At 36.3% G+C, this 15454-nt stretch overlaps 3 protein-coding genes across 3 annotated transcripts in view; 1 reads left to right on the top strand and 2 right to left on the bottom strand.

The window, feature by feature from the left end:
* Window positions 1-10741, bottom strand: part of LOC107660654 (ankyrin and armadillo repeat-containing protein-like) — a 12044-nt gene extending 1303 nt beyond the window's left edge. The window contains exons 1-19 of the mRNA XM_016450041.1: window positions 10174-10741; window positions 9483-9920; window positions 9215-9378; window positions 8308-8423; window positions 8016-8196; window positions 7702-7924; window positions 7587-7625; window positions 6999-7200; window positions 6158-6366; window positions 5828-5932; window positions 4581-4828; window positions 4323-4491; window positions 3858-4099; window positions 2665-2818; window positions 1202-1363; window positions 1005-1111; window positions 809-931; window positions 529-687; window positions 95-212 (exon numbers count right to left, since the gene is read on the bottom strand). Of these exons, the coding sequence (XP_016305527.1) occupies window positions 95-212; window positions 529-687; window positions 809-931; window positions 1005-1111; window positions 1202-1363; window positions 2665-2818; window positions 3858-4099; window positions 4323-4491; window positions 4581-4828; window positions 5828-5932; window positions 6158-6366; window positions 6999-7200; window positions 7587-7625; window positions 7702-7924; window positions 8016-8196; window positions 8308-8423; window positions 9215-9378; window positions 9483-9920; window positions 10174-10741 (3727 nt within the window). The remainder of the gene's footprint in view (window positions 1-94; window positions 213-528; window positions 688-808; window positions 932-1004; window positions 1112-1201; window positions 1364-2664; window positions 2819-3857; window positions 4100-4322; window positions 4492-4580; window positions 4829-5827; window positions 5933-6157; window positions 6367-6998; window positions 7201-7586; window positions 7626-7701; window positions 7925-8015; window positions 8197-8307; window positions 8424-9214; window positions 9379-9482; window positions 9921-10173) is intronic.
* A 1199-nt stretch (window positions 10742-11940) lies between these two features.
* Window positions 11941-13663, top strand: LOC107660597 (uncharacterized). Its single transcript, XM_016449945.1, has 8 exons — window positions 11941-12297; window positions 12406-12495; window positions 12565-12644; window positions 12732-12847; window positions 12931-13028; window positions 13130-13198; window positions 13272-13330; window positions 13409-13663. The coding sequence occupies exons 1-8, from the start codon at window positions 12106-12108 to the stop codon at window positions 13527-13529; spliced, it is 825 nt and encodes a 274-aa protein (XP_016305431.1). The 5' UTR covers window positions 11941-12105; the 3' UTR covers window positions 13530-13663.
* LOC107660596 (asparagine synthetase domain-containing protein 1-like) overlaps window positions 13501-15454 on the bottom strand; it is a 4332-nt gene continuing 2378 nt past the window's right edge. The window contains 3 exon segments of the mRNA XM_016449944.1: window positions 13501-13952; window positions 14051-14232; window positions 14337-15454. Coding sequence (XP_016305430.1) covers window positions 13706-13952; window positions 14051-14232; window positions 14337-15454 — 1547 coding nt within the window. The 3' untranslated portion in view covers window positions 13501-13705.

Raw genomic sequence — 15454 nt, 5'->3', positions numbered from 1 at the left:
GAGGGTGAGTAATTAATGACAGAATTTTCATTTTTGGGTGAACTAACCCTTTAAAACGGTAATATTGTGAAATATCATTACAATTTAAACTTACCTGTAATGACCACAGTGGTGGATTGGTCAGACTGCAGTAATTCAACAAGAACAGTGACTCCCCTTGCAGTCAAAGTCACTTCATCTGATCCACTAATTACTCTGGCTAACACAACTATCTGTCAAACAAATGAGGAGTCAGTTAAATTAACTGTTTTTCCAGCCCTTTACAGCTGTTCATTAAAACATCATAACATCTGTTCATTTTCTACTATGGTAAATGTTTTTTTGAAAACAATGTCACATTGAAAACCTGCCTTTTTATTTTATTTTTTGGAGTTTGAAAATTAAAAAAAAAAAGATGATGTAAATTGGACACTATCTTGGATATTTATTCAATAAGATTTTATTAATGTAGAAAAGGATGTAAAATAAATTTGATTGTGGTCTCAGACTTTTGGACCCCAATGTATATGTTCTGAATCTTCTGACTACCTGAAATGCAGCTTTTGCTCTTTCTGTCTCATTGTCAGAACTCAAAAATGCCTCGTATGTGTTCATTAGAATTCTTCCTGTTTGTCGAATTGCCTTCTGTTGGGCTTTGTTGTTGTAAGCAAACAGGGACAATGCATGTCCAGCATCCAGACAAATGCTCTGAAAGAGAAGACTTGCTAAGCAATTCATTTAAACAAACACATTCAGAATATCAGTGGCATCACATGAGCACCGTGAAATATTTCAAACCAAGATTAAAGTGGTAAAAAATTTAAATTACTTTGTTTTCAGCCCCCATGAGCTCCAGAATGATATCGTAAGAGAAGTCCTCTTGTTCCCAGAATTCCCTCTGGAGTTTTTGGTTCCCCAGCAGCACGCAGGCGAGAGTCTTAGCCACTTGCACCTAATGTCATTTAAAAACACTATGAAGTAATTTCCTGTTTTAATCTCATTTCATTTTTGAAATGAATACTTACCTGCACCTCCAGAGATTCATGGGTTTTTAAAAGCTCTAATAATGTAGGAATGGCCTTTTCTCTGTAAATAATCTTTTGACTCTTTTTATTAGTAGTAAGCGCCACTCCTGCAACCACAAAAAAACAGGTTTATCATTTGCACTGTAACACAAAGCCATTTATATCAAAGAAATTAAAGAAAAAGTGTGAGATACTACCAATGCACAAACAACCCAGAGCTTTGATGACACGGAGCAGGGTCTTCAGTGTTGTTCGAGACCCTCGAAGCAAACGCACCAAAGGCGGCACCCCATACTCCCTGCAAAAGCCATCCTGGTGGGTTCGACTATCTCGGCTAAGCGCTATTGCCGCTTGGCAGCCTGTGAAATGACGAGATACGTGCAGATAATGTTCTCTGGGGGGTGGATAATTTGTTCCAAATTTGTAACAATATGTATGGAAGCTTGTTTCTTCCAGGGCATAAAAAAATGCTAATTGCAGCATTTTTTTCTCACAATTCTGAGAAAAATATAAACTCAAAATTGCGAGATGTTAACTCACAATTGTGAGTTGATAACTTGAATTGTGAGATAAAAAGTTGCAATTAGCTTTTTTTTTTTTTTAAAGAATTGCGAGATGTAAACTTGCAAAACTGAGAAAAAGAAAAACGAGAATTCTGAGAAAATTAAGACAAAATTGTGAGATATAAACTCACAATTCAAAGGAAAATAAAGTCAGAATTGTGAGATGTTAACTTTTATTTTTATTCCGTGACTACACAAAAAAAAAAACAGAATTGCGAAATGTAAACTTAGAATTCCAAGAAAAAAAGTCAAAATTCTGAGATGCGAGATTTGCGATTCTGAAGAAAAAAGTCAGAAATGTGCGATGTAAACTCACAATTAGGATTTTATAAGTTGCAACTGCAAAATATTAACTCGCAATTATAAGAAAAAAGTCAGAATTGTGAGATATAAACTCACAATTGCAAGAAAAAAAGTCGCAATTAACTATTTATATTATATTTATACTATATTTTTATTTATTTATACTATTTTTTTTTTTACTACTATTTTTTATTCCATGGCAGAAACAAGCTTCCATAGTTATGAAGGTGCGGACAGTTCTGTCTGAAAAAGATTTTTAGGGAACATCTGTCTGACAAAATGTTTTAACAGACGATCCATGGGAGACACGATCCAGACACCTGAATGAAGAGGAAGCACTCTTGGAATATAGCATCGTTTTGAAATCACAGCCTGTAATCAGGTCATAGTTTAACACTAATAGCAATACAAGAGACACAGCAACTCTTGTAAGCAATGTTTATGGAGAAACCCACAGGGGGAATGACATTCCACTGTGCATGCCTTCCTGTCTTATGAGTCTAGCAGATCAGTGCTGTCTCAAGACAGGAAGTGCTGGCCGCTTACCCGCTGGACCGGACCTGTTCTGTCAGTGACAGGGAGAAGCTCAGGTAGTCAATCTGCTCAGTTTATCCAGTGCCTGTCAACACGTAGTCAATGGGAAGCTGTTTTTATTGCATTTGGTGCTTCTTCTGTCTGGACGACAGCTTTGCAGTGAGTGTTACTTACATTCATGGGTGACTGATTGGTTGGATGGAACTTGGTGATCTCTTTTGGGACGGTGTATAAAGAGATCAATTTGTATCGGGCCTTACCCACATATTGCATTTTGTCTGAAGAGGACAGAAGAAGGTCAAGGATGACTGGGTAACCCATCTGCTGTGCCATGAGCTTCTGTTGCTTCAGAGTTTGTCCTGCCAGGGCCCATAGAGCTGTTGCACCCTGTTCCCGCACATCCAGCTGGAACACCTGAACACAGGGCAAAGTTCAGAAAGAGTTTACTGTGCCAAGGGTTGACTTGAGACTTTATGCAATATGAGAACCAAGTTTTCAAGGCAATTAAACCCCCAAAAATCTGACTTTTTTTTTATATATATAAAATACACTTCTGTCAGGACCACTAAATTACTAAAGAATTACTTAGACATTTATTAAATTACTAAACTTAAATACTAAAATATTTATTTTTAAATTATATTTGGAGGAAATGGTCTTTTTGTTAGAAAATGGATCAAAGTGTTTTATTTATTTATAATATTATTCTAAATAAATTACTACAAGCATAAATTATAAGCATATTAATAACTAAATTAATGAATAAATTAATATTATTTTTAAAAATATTTTGAGTGATTATGCAATTTTCTGATGTATACTAATAATAACAATCCTATACATATTAATTCAACTAAACTTTAGTGTAATATCTATATGACAGAATCTAACAGAATTGGCTTGTAGCTTAACTTTAAAAATTTTTTTGTTTTAATTTTAATGCTAGTAAAACATAATGCGAAAGTAAATTAGTGTTTAAAAACATGCTAAAAATAATTTTACGTATGGTCTGTAGTAGCTGCATCCATATCGACCACATCCATATTCATTTAACTTTTAAACAATAATACTACATTTATTTATAATGTGCTCTTCTTATATCCAAAGTACTGCAACACATACAATAAAATAATAAAACAAAACACTGAACCCAATTAATGTTCCTCCTAAGCAACAAAACCATTCCTCATAAATTCATACTGTGACTCTAAACAGTTTATGCACTAATGGATGTAAATCATATTTTTGATGGGTAAAAATGTTGATGGCGGTTCTCCAGAACACCATTAAAAAAACCCAACAGTACATAGTGTGACCAAAAAAATCATCTTTATATTGATTTATTCTAAGTCATCCCTGCATTACTAACACTGTATGTTTTTGAAAAGTGACGAAAAATGGCTTAATTACCCAGAGGTAACATATTTAAATACTAAAGCTGCTGTTACGTTACCTTTAAAAGTTGTAAAAGATCCTTGGCAGCTGATTGCCTGAGGAAGCACTGCTGGATGGCAGGATTTTGACTGGCTATAGATTCAAGCGCTGTGGCTGCCTTGACCTTAACAGGAATCTTCCTCTCTCGCAGGGCTTGCACCAGGGCACCGACCGCTCCTGCCTCACATATGAGCTCCTGGTTCTCCTGGTGACCCCGAGCCAGCTCTGCAAGAGCCAAGCAGGCCTCTTCCTGTAGTACTTCTGTCAGACAAAAACACAGCTATTTAATTTAAATGCAAATGAGCAAGACTCAAGAACTTCTTCTTTTGTGTTCTACAGAAAAAAAAAACAACAGGATAAAGTTTTGGAACCACATGAGAGTGAATCAAAATTACAGAATTGATCTATGATCTGTTCAGACATTTCACAAAACAGAGACTTGTTTTCTGTCACTACTGCATATTTTCCAGGAAGTAAACAGTACCAGAGTTCACAGACAGGAATTCAACAAGATGTGGAACTCCTCCAGCATGTGCAACAGCGGTTTGGTTGCAAGGGCTTTTGACGCATAGTGTACGGATGCATCTGACAGCATTTACTAGTACATCTTGGAGGTCAGAGGTCAGGAGCTTGACTACCAAGGCCACCCCACCCTAGACAAAAAATTTGGGGGCATTTGTTTAAAACAGATGTTTTAAGATCTTTACATGTGTATAGACAGCGTAAAAGTTTCTTGACTCACCAACTGAGCAATGAGGTTTTGGTGCTGTTCACTGTGTCCCGCCAGATCGGCCAGTATAACAGCACAGCGAGAGTGCAGCTCAGGCTGGTGGCCGCTGAGGAGCTTGATCAGCACTGGTACGGCACCATGATGCACCAGATCTTCACAGACTTTCGCATTCTCTGACATATGACACAGCACAGCTGTAGCCATGCACTGCACCACCAGTCTATCTGAACAAAGGAGACCCACCAGCACTGGAATACCTCCTGCAGTGCAGTGATTATTATTAGGCAGAAACATAATGCAATCTGCTAACATTACTCAATCTTCTAGCTCAGTGGTTCTCAAATGATTTTACCTCAGAACCCACTTTTTTTTTGTCAAGTGGCGATTCAACACAGTAGTTTCTTCAGGATTTATGAAGGTACATTTTTAAGACCAAGAAAAGAAAAATGATAGGAATAAATTGAAAACACAATATATCAATATGTTCTCTAAATGTAAATGTCTATTCAGCAAACAATGAGTTGTATTAGCAACACTTTAAATGTTATAAATACAACTTCCAACCAATCTCCATTATTTTTTAAAAACATTTTAGAAAAAAAATAGCTGGAATATCTCTGTTCTCAACTACTAGAATATGGTAATAACTTGTTTTATACATTCTGATCACAGAAAAGTGATGTTTTTCTTCAGTATTTTTGTTGTTCATCGGTGCAAATGTTTAAAGATTCATAAATCAAAATACATTTACTTGAGAAGCAAAATTACATAAGGTAAGAAGTCTTGTTTTCTATGAAAGAGATCAAAATAAATTGTGTTTATTATTGAAACTATAACAAATATACACAAATAGGCTTAAAAAAATCAACTTAATCCAAAGGGAAAGACTTTCTGCTCTGATTTAAGAGCTTTTTAAGGCCTTAATTTGTGGAAGGGTGAATTAAGACTTTTTAAAACCTTTTTAAGACCTGCAGAAACCTTGAGTACTAATATTGTTTACTCTACAAAAGTATAAAAATGCTTTTAGATTAAAATATTGTAGTAGGTTGCTGAATATGAGAAATATTCCATTAAATTGTATTAAAAATTATTTACATTGTAATTTTCCCGCTGTCAGAACAGTCATGTGACCAATTTTGGGGCCAGGACCTACCAGTTGAGAACCATTGTTCTAACATTTAGCTTTTTAAATAGCAGAAATGATGTAAAATGAGATGTATGAAATTAGCTTGCTTATCAAGACTTTACATATCTATGACCTGCTTTCATTATATCCTCACAGGAGGACTCAATGTTTACACAAAGAGCCTCAAGGCACCTGAGGGCCATCTCCAGCCGTCTGGTGTCCTGGCTCTGAATCATTTCTGCAGAAAAAAGATGGAGATCAGGCAAGTCATTAAATAAAAAAATTGTACTAATTATTAATTTAAATAAATAATTTGCTACTCATCTAAAATGTGGAATATTGTAATAAAAAATGTGTTGAAATTCTAAATGATAAGCTTAATGATTTCTGTCTACATACAATAAAAGTTTAGTTTTGACTGCTGACAATTTGGAATGCACATTTTAAATCTACAATATCATACCGACAAGAATCTTCCACACAGAAAGCCCATCCAAGTTCAGTTGAATGAGGTGTCTAAGGACATCTGTGTGAAAGTAAAGTGCTGCCAGGTGGACAGAGTTATTGCCCTTGCTGTCTTCCTCTCTCCAGTTTGCCCCAGTGGACAACAGGACGTCCAGAGCTTCCACTGAACCCGAGGTCGCCGACAATAACAGCGGTGAACTGCCATACCTGAAAAAAATAAACAATCATCTTGCATCTTTATAATCTGATTATAATGATGAAACCCTATTAAATAAATGCATAGAGTTCAAATGTTTGTGGTCAGTAAGATTAATTCTTTTGAAAGAAATTAATACTTTTATTCAGCAAGGATGCATTAAATGTATCATAAGTGGCCGTAAAGACTTTTATAATGCTTCAAACGATTTCTATTTCAAATAAATGCTGTTCTTTTGAACTTTCTATACATCAAAAAATGCAGAAAGGAAATGTATCACTGTTTACAACATTGATAATAATAAGAAATGTTTCTCTAGTACCAAATCAGCATATTAGAATGATTTTTGAAGGATCATGTGACACTGAAGACTGAACTAATGGCTGCTGAAAATTCAGCTTTGCCATGACAGGAATTAATTACATTTTAAAATATACCAAAATAGAAAACCGTTATTTTAAATTGTAATAATAATTCACAATATTAATGTTTGTACTGAATTGTTGATCAAATAAATGCAGCCTTGGTGAGACTTCTTTCAAAACCATTAAAAAATCTTCAACTTTTGAAATGTATACATTAAAATATATACATAAACATGTATATCCTTACAGTAAATTTAGTGCTAAAATATATCACGTACTCAGCAGTGGTCTTCATCTCCAATAAAGCAGGGTCTTTCCTACATAGCGCTTGAATACATGCCACTTGGCCGTAAAAGGCTGCAAAATGAATAGCCATCCAACTCCTCTTGTCCACAAGTTTGTAGTCTGCTCGCAGGGCTAGAAGACAGTTTAGGGATTCAAGGGAGCCACATTGTGCAGCGAGGTGCAGTGGAGTGAGCCCTAAAAGGGGAATAAATGTAAAAAAAACCCCACATCTTTAGACGCATTGAGCCAGGTTTTACATCACTGATGCTAAACACCACTGGTTGCATCAATTTTGCTTTTTGAAGTGGAGGTTTCACGTATTAAATAAAGCACAATAATAATAATAACCATACAGTTAGATGTGTTATACCAGGTTTGACATCATTGATAGCATTTTTTTTTGTCTTTTTCATGTGACCTTGATAAAAGCCCCTTAATAAGTAAAACATATTATTACAAAAAATATAGGCTATATAATGCATATGTAGATATTAAATAAAAAATATTCATATTGGTTGTCATTCTTTACGTTTGTGGTGTTTCTTTTTCTTTCAGGATATGACAGCTTTAATTATTCTTACCTGCTCCTTCTAGGAATGGACCTCCAACAACTGATTTTCCTGACAATAAAGAAAATGTAACGCAAGAACATATAGAAATGTCTGTAAGCTTTTAATGCATTTGTGTTGCATTGACCTGAGTTAGTGAATCTCTCGCTGCGTATCTGGTTGAGGTTGACTCCTGCTGCAGCGAGCTGGAGGATGATGTGTGATTGGTTGTTGGCTGCAGCGTGGTGAAGCAGAGAGAGACCCTGCTCATCAAGAACGTGCAGGTGGGACGTCGGGTTCCTGCGACTCAGTGAGTGAAACGCTGCACACATTCCTCTCTCTGCTGCTGCCTTCAGCCCAAATGCTACAGTCTGAGTTAGAAGCACATTTCCATGTTTAAGTACAGAGTATGTACATTGAGGGACTCTGAACCCAAAGTCTGAATTGATTGTCAGTTATTACCTTGCACTTTATGGCTTTTGTGTAACCAAATGTTTTCTTGAATTGCTCGTGTAGCTCGATGTCTGTCAAGGGCAGTCTCTTCCCTTTGAGGATTTTGATGGAAGTGTTTAAAGCCCCCCACCACTGAACCATGTTATGTTGAGGATAAAGCGACTCTAACTCAATGCAGATGACATTATAGCTGCAAAACACAAGTGTATGTTAGATGCTATAAAACGCAACATTTTAGGTGTACAGCATTTATTTCATTGAATATATAATTGCATGCATATATAATATAAACAGTGCTGACCTTTTCCCTTCGATCTCACTGAGTGGAATTGTAAACTGTGTTTTATAAGTGGAGTCCTGACGAAGTAACTCATAAAGGTAATTGGCGGCTTGAGTCTGAAGTGTTCTGAAAGCTACCTACACAAAAAAATGTAATATCTATTTAACCTAATTAAGAAAACCTGTTGTACACAATCTACTACATCAGATTTTCAACTTAGCTTTTGGTCATATAAACAACTGCACCAAAAATTGCATATTTTTACTCAGTTGGGGCCTCTGAATAAATCTGAGGTGTTTTTTCTTACTTAAGTATGAGCTCCATATTCTCCTATGTCTCCTATACTATATGAGCCATAAAAGCTTAAAAGTATTAAATACGATACTCAACAAAAGATTTCGTTTTTTTTTTCTTTTTCTAAAGGTTGAATAAACTGATCCATTCATTCCAAAATAAATAAATAAAATTATTTTGACTATTATTTTAGGCTTTACAGGGTTAATACCATAAATAATCTATTTAATACCCTAAAGTACATAGCAACAACCAATACTTTTCAAATGAAAGGGTCATTATTCATTAGATTTATATTTGTTTACTTGTTTACATTGCTTTGATTTATATTTTAAAAAATTTGTATGGTATACCCCTAGTTTGCATATATGGATCAATTTTATGGCATTTTTCATCTGTTGTTTATGTATTTAATTTGATATCTGCAATGTTAATAATAATAATAACAATAATATTGTTGTTATGTTATTATTATTTACGTTTGTTATTATTATTACATTTATGGTTGCATACTTTACTAACAACTAATTAAGTCAATTCTAGAGGGAAATAAACTTTACATTTTCTGAGTGTATTAAAGTAAGTATTAAAACTGAAAGTTGATTTTAAAAAGTGCTTTAGACTCATATCTCACCTTCATTTCCTCAGTGATGTCATGAAGAGGAGGAGTCCCCACATCAAATTCAATCCCTCCATGAAGGTGAAAATACTGATTCTGCTTCTGTGGAAAGTGCTTGCAGGCAAAGTCTGGTCCGAGAAGATGTGGAGGAACCTCTCGTTCTGTTTTCAGCTTATCATCTTTAAGCAAAAAAAACAAAACAAAGCAAAGCAAAATGCATTCACCAATGTTAATCCACCCACGTATTAATCAGACATAGCAGTGATCAAAAGACAATGCAAACCTGACAAAGGTGAAAGCATTTGAGAAAAATTAGGAATCAGCATCTTTTTCCTCAAGGATATCAGCAGGGGCACCAGGAATGTGATGAGTTTCAGGTAGACGAGGTCCCTGGAGACTTCTGCATTCCTCTCGAGGTGCTTTCTCACCAGAATAACGTGGTCTGACAGCCTTTTCTGTAGCCTCTGGTAGGTGGCCAGATCAATGTTGTCCTCAGTGAGTCGGACCACATCAGATAGGCTATGAGACGCCTCAAACACAAACAGATTTTGGTGCTGGCGGACAGAGGTCAGGTAGGCACTCAGCTTGATCAGGATGTTTTCTGAGTATTGTGAGAAGAGGTTCTCCTCCTCTGCACTGTTGGGTTCATAAGTTGGGTCTACATCCATGTTCTCCTTATAAATGTCCCGATAACATGGAACATCTGAGATGTCTGTTAAACCTGGTGATACAAATCAGTGTATATTTTCCATTTTCATTATATATATATATATATATATATATATAAAACATTTTTAAAGAACATTTTTGAAACGGTAAGAATTTTTTTTTAAATGGTATTTTTGCTATTTCAAGCAACCTAACACTAAAATAGTGTTTGTAGTGATTGGTAACTATAAAAAAACCTTACAAATGACATTATTACTTTCACATCTTTCTTTGTCTGTTCTAGATTGAAATACTTCGTATTTTACCTGCATTGAGGAGGAACTCTGTGAGCACATCTTTCTTCGTTTGAGGAACACCATCTGAATCCACGGCCATTATGGACCTCCATAACTCAGAGAAGCGTATTCGTTTTTCTCTAGAAATGTAACTCCCGTGCCAGAGAGCCTTCATGGTATAATCTATGTTTATTAGTATTTGACCGACTTTTGTATCGTAATATGCTGGTGGTAGCTGGCAGGTGGAGCTCTGGTCATAGTTGGGTACCAGACTGACGACGGGAAGTTGGTTAAAACCATATATTCCCACAGTCAGCTCCCTCACAATCTGGTGGACCATTCTGTAATCCAGGGGCAAACTCGAGTCAAAGGGAGCCAGAAAAATGATGTTGGGAGCTAATATGTTCCTCATTTGTCTGATGATGCCAGCAGGTGCATCCACCGGCAGGTTGTGTTCCTCAGCACTGAGCAACCAGTTACAGGAGGTCAGGCTGAGCAGTTCTTGCAGATCTTTGCGGTCATATTTCTGAAGTAAAGACTGAGCGGTTAATGCAGCACGAACAGCCTTCTCGCTGCTCTGATCTGATGGGATCGCCATCAAAATTTCATCCGTTTTTTTCCGATACAGACGATATGAGTGCGGTAAAATGAAGGTAATTAATTCCCTTTCAAAAATACTATTAAGGTTCCCCTCAAAAGATTGAGTTGTCTGATTGCATTTGTGAGTTTGAAGAGCGTTGCTCTTAGCAACCAGTGACGCACATGGACGGTTCTGCAGTTCTTCAAATTAACCAATAGATGGCGCTGTTGCACGCTTTCGCGGTCAGGTCAGTGCAACATGTAGGATTAGCTCGTCATTTGTTTATTTTTTTATTATTGTTAGTTTATTTAACGGTCCAGATCACATTAATACACTGTAAATGCGCCAGAGGCTATTTTTATCTGTAATCAATGGACTGAATGTTATAAAATTCCCTTAAAAACAAATACAAAGTGTAAAGTAAAATTACAACAAATTATTAAAATTATGGTAAGCAAAAAAAGCAAAAGCACAATAATAAATCATAATAAGAGAAAAGTAAGAACCAACAAAACAAAAGACTCGTCTGCGTTTAACCAATTTTCACAGTTCAAAATTCATCTTATATATAATTAATTACTATATTTATTAAAGGGGTCATATGATGCGATTTCATTCTTTCCTTTCTCTTTGGAGTGTTACAAGCTCTTGGTGCATAAAGAAGATCTGTAAAGTTGCAAAGACTAAAGTCTCAAATCCAAAGAGATATTCTTTATAAAAGTTAAGAGTCAGCCACACCCCGCTACACATAAACACATTTCATTACACCAAATACACAAAATAATGTTCTTTTTAGCAGCATCATATGACCCCTTTAAATCAATTATTAAATTAAATATATTATATCATTATTATGTATAATTGAATTTTCACAAAAATATACATGAATAAAAAACAAAAGCAAATGTGCAGACGTTATGTTACACATAACTAGGAATGAAAAGCACCAATAAATAAATAGGATAAAATAAAAAGTAATACAAATTTATATTACAACTCGACAAAGTATATAGCATCCTTTAACAAAATTAATTAAACCGATTCGCGTAAACGATTTCGACTTCCTATTTCTTATGTTTAAACAACAAATAAAAAACAGCACAACTAGAGCTCCTTGATAAACGCCCCTATCTGGAGCGTCTCGTTACGTAATTAATATTCATGAGCTAAATAGGTTTCGCGGATGTGTGCAAGGAGTGCTTTGAAAACGCTGTGGCAAGTACTGCGCATGCGTGGGTCAGACTGAACAACATACAGCTACCTTTGCCCAGAAAGCGATCTTGGCTTAACCCTCCGAAAGTGTACAACTTTACAGTTTTAGCAACTTATTTAAAATCACATGCTGAGAAGAGCTGTTGTCACTTTTTGATTTTCAGCTGACAATGAAAGCTGTTATTTTAGCTGCAGGTTATGGAACAAGACTGCAAAGAGACATCGAGAATGACACAACTGGGAATTTCAAGCATCTAGGTGGCATTGCAAAGCCGCTGCTTCCTGTTGGTTCATGTGCGCTTATCTCACACTGGGTTAAGGCACTGACCAAAACACGATGTGTGGACACAGTCTATGTGGTTGTGAGTGCAGAATAACTATTTTCTTTTAAATATATGACCATATCGAGCTTTTACAGTCATAGTGTTTGACTTGCATGATTATGATAAATTGTACAATCTGTTGAACAGACCAATGAACTTTACCATGAAGCATTCCAGCAGTGGGCTCAAGAATTCCCCAATGTTAAAATCATAAATGATGGTACAAGAAGAAATGAGGTGAGCATCATGAAATGGAGCGGTTTGTGAATGTGAAATATAATATTTAATTGTTAACTGTCTCTGCAGGACAGACATGGTGCTGTTGCCTGTCTTCAATTGACGGTCAAGTTGTGTGCTGTGGATGACCACTTACTAGTTATCGGAGGGTATAACCAGCATCAGATTAAATAAGGGAAATGTTTGAAATTGCTTTAAAATGAGAAAAATTATTATTATTTTTTTTCATTTTGCAGCGATACTTTATTCAAAGAGGATTTCAGCCTGAGGAAATTCACAGAGAGGTTCTTCGAAGTGCAAAATAAAGACAAAGAGAGCAACTTAGTGCTGTCATACCAATGCAAGGATGAGGGTAAGCAGAACAATATTTTTTGACTTTGCTAAACACATGGTCACTAAATTTTAAAACCATTATTATATCATTTCCACCTTCAGAAACATCCAAATACGGGATTCTGGAGTTGGATGAGGACCTTAAAGTACAGTGTATGAAGGAAAAACCTCTCTTGTGTGAAACAAGTTCACGTAATGCAGTATGTTTTCTTTTGTATTGAATGATACAAGATGATATTTCAGTACTATTTGTCCTTATTATCAGAGTCAATATTTTTAATGTGTTGTCCTTGCTTTGCAGTGTCCTTGCTTTTACTTGTTTTCACAAACCTCACTTCCGCTTTTGGACATTTTTCTCAATGAGAAGAAGGTACAGTTTATCTATATTTATTTAGCTGTTATCAGTCATGTTATTTTTTTTTATGTAACTCTTCTCCATGCAGAATACACCCATTGAAGAGTGGGATGCGCCAGGGACCTTTCTTTCATGGCTCATATTAAGGTTACTTACGGGCATATAATAAAGCATTGTGTTTTTTTCAATGACATTCAGTGACATTAATAACTCTGTTTATTTTAGGAGGCCTGTGTACGTGCACAGGATATCTGGTCGATTTGATGTGGGAAATCTTCCATCATACATAGAATGTGACAAATACTTCAGGAACCAACTTCAAAAGCCTTCTGTTTATTTAATGTAGTACAAACATGTAATGACATTCAGAATAAAACTGGCCATAAATTTTTGTTTTTTTTGTGAATTATTGCCATAAATGGGTTAATTGTACTCATTCCCAATGCCCCAAACCAATCATTTAAGGAGTATATTCATATTAAAAAGAACAGAACCAGAAAAGACAACTGTCAGAATATTAAATTATGTAGTGACAAGCCTTTTGCACTTATCCGAGGCCTTCTCATGGTTGTTCTCTAACTTGGCGATTCTGGAACCGAACTGCATGGCTCTCTTTGGCAAGAGAGCAGAGAGTCCCAATCCCAACTCAACAGCTGCTAACCTCAGTAACAGCTTTTCTCCAACTCCTCTAGGTAGAGACAAGTCAGCCTTCTCCGACACAGGTAGTCCATTAAAGAAACTGACTACATCTTCATCCAAGTATGGGAATCTGAGATAAAAGAAATAAATGTATTATGTACAATACTATAGCATTTAATGTTTGGTTTAACCTTAAATATTCTTTAAGCTGTAAAGTGTAATTCTTGCCTGGCCTCTTTTCCATGGTCCCCAATGATTCGGTCATCCCTTCCAAGATTTCTTGAGGATATTCGTCCCAGTTCCATAGCCAGCTCTCTGATGAGTCCTTCCAGTCCCGAGTTCTTAAAACGCACCCTGTGTCTGGAGTATCCCGCCAGCTGTTCATCTGCCCCAATGCCAGTCAAAACCACCTGCGAGAAGAGGAAAATTTTATACAGTGTGACCTAGGTTTTACATTAACATCAAGTTTTCATTCAGACGTAATTCAAGTGCAAACAGAAAAAAACAAAGTTACCTTAGCTTCTGAAGTATAAAGTTCTTCAACACACTCATTTATGACTCCAATTCCTCTGGCGGCAAACCAGACGGCACATCCAAGGCTGTCATCCAGAACAGTGTCCAAAGGGTGCACTAAATGGCAGATGCATTTCTGTCGCATTTCCTTAAGCTCGTCTTGATTTACATTAATCTCGATAAAGTTCCACTGGCGCTTTGGACTGAGGTTTTTTAGTTCTTGCAAACCAGCTCTACTAGTTATTCTGTCTGGCACATCAAAGCAGTTAAAGCTCTGCTGATCCGACTGTGTATTATCTGCATCACAGTCTTTCTTCTTATTTTTCCCTTTCTTCAAAGACTTGGGAGGCACTTTTCCTTCTTGGATTTTGAAAGCAACATTGAGAAGGTCAATGGGTTTGTCTGCAGAGATGTGCCTATCAGCAAGGGCAGCTAATATCATTGAATCAATTCCCCCAGAGAAAAGAATGGCAATATCAGCTTTCGTATGATTCAAGGGGATCGCCAATTCATCTTGAGCAGGTAGGTACCGTACTCTCTTACGGACAGCCTCACTTAGAACGTCAATGAGTGCGCTAACCATTGCTTTCTTTTTAGAGTTTGTTAGGAATTCTTTCAGATTTTCAACAGAGGTTTGAGAAACATTCTGATCTTGTTCAGTTTTAAGTGATGAAATGGATGTGTTCATTGGACAAATAGGGGAGGTCAGGTAAAGTCCTGAACTATTTATGTTTACAGAGACAGATCTGGGAAGACCTTCGCATTTCAATTCCGGACTTTCATTTGGCTCTTCGTCACGGTGCGAAACCCATGGATAAAGTTCAAATATAAATGTCCCTAGAGGTGAAGAGTCCGTTAGGTCAAACCTGTACACTCCACTAGGTGGTACTTCCTGCCATTGGGACTGAATGTTATCTACTGGCAGGGAAGCAACTGATGAAAGTGTGAAAGATGTTCTTTCAGGATTGAATTTCCAAAGAAGACTTCTTCTTCCAAAAAAGTCTCTCCCAAACCAGATACAGTGCTCTACTTTTTGGTAATATATAAAGGCTCAGGGTCCTTTGAGTTGTGATAGTAAAGCTACTATATCTGAGGAGCACTGCGCCATTGACAGGTTAT

This window comes from Sinocyclocheilus anshuiensis, unplaced genomic scaffold (assembly GCF_001515605.1).
Source record: "Sinocyclocheilus anshuiensis isolate Anshui unplaced genomic scaffold, SAMN03320099.WGS_v1.1 scaffold627, whole genome shotgun sequence".
In the NCBI taxonomy this organism is placed as follows: domain Eukaryota; kingdom Metazoa; phylum Chordata; class Actinopteri; order Cypriniformes; family Cyprinidae; genus Sinocyclocheilus; species Sinocyclocheilus anshuiensis.
This window is presented reverse-complemented; position numbering and strand designations above follow the sequence as displayed.

Coding starts and splice junctions, on each gene's coding strand:
- LOC107660597 (XM_016449945.1), top strand. CDS start 12,106: ATGAAAGCTGTTATTTTAGCTGCAGGTTATGGAACAAGACTGCAAAGA. Junction 12,848..12,930: donor ATACCAATGCAAGGATGAGG/GTAAGCAGAACA, acceptor TTCCACCTTCAG/AAACATCCAAATACGGGATT. Junction 13,331..13,408: donor CTTTCATGGCTCATATTAAG/GTTACTTACGGG, acceptor TGTTTATTTTAG/GAGGCCTGTGTACGTGCACA.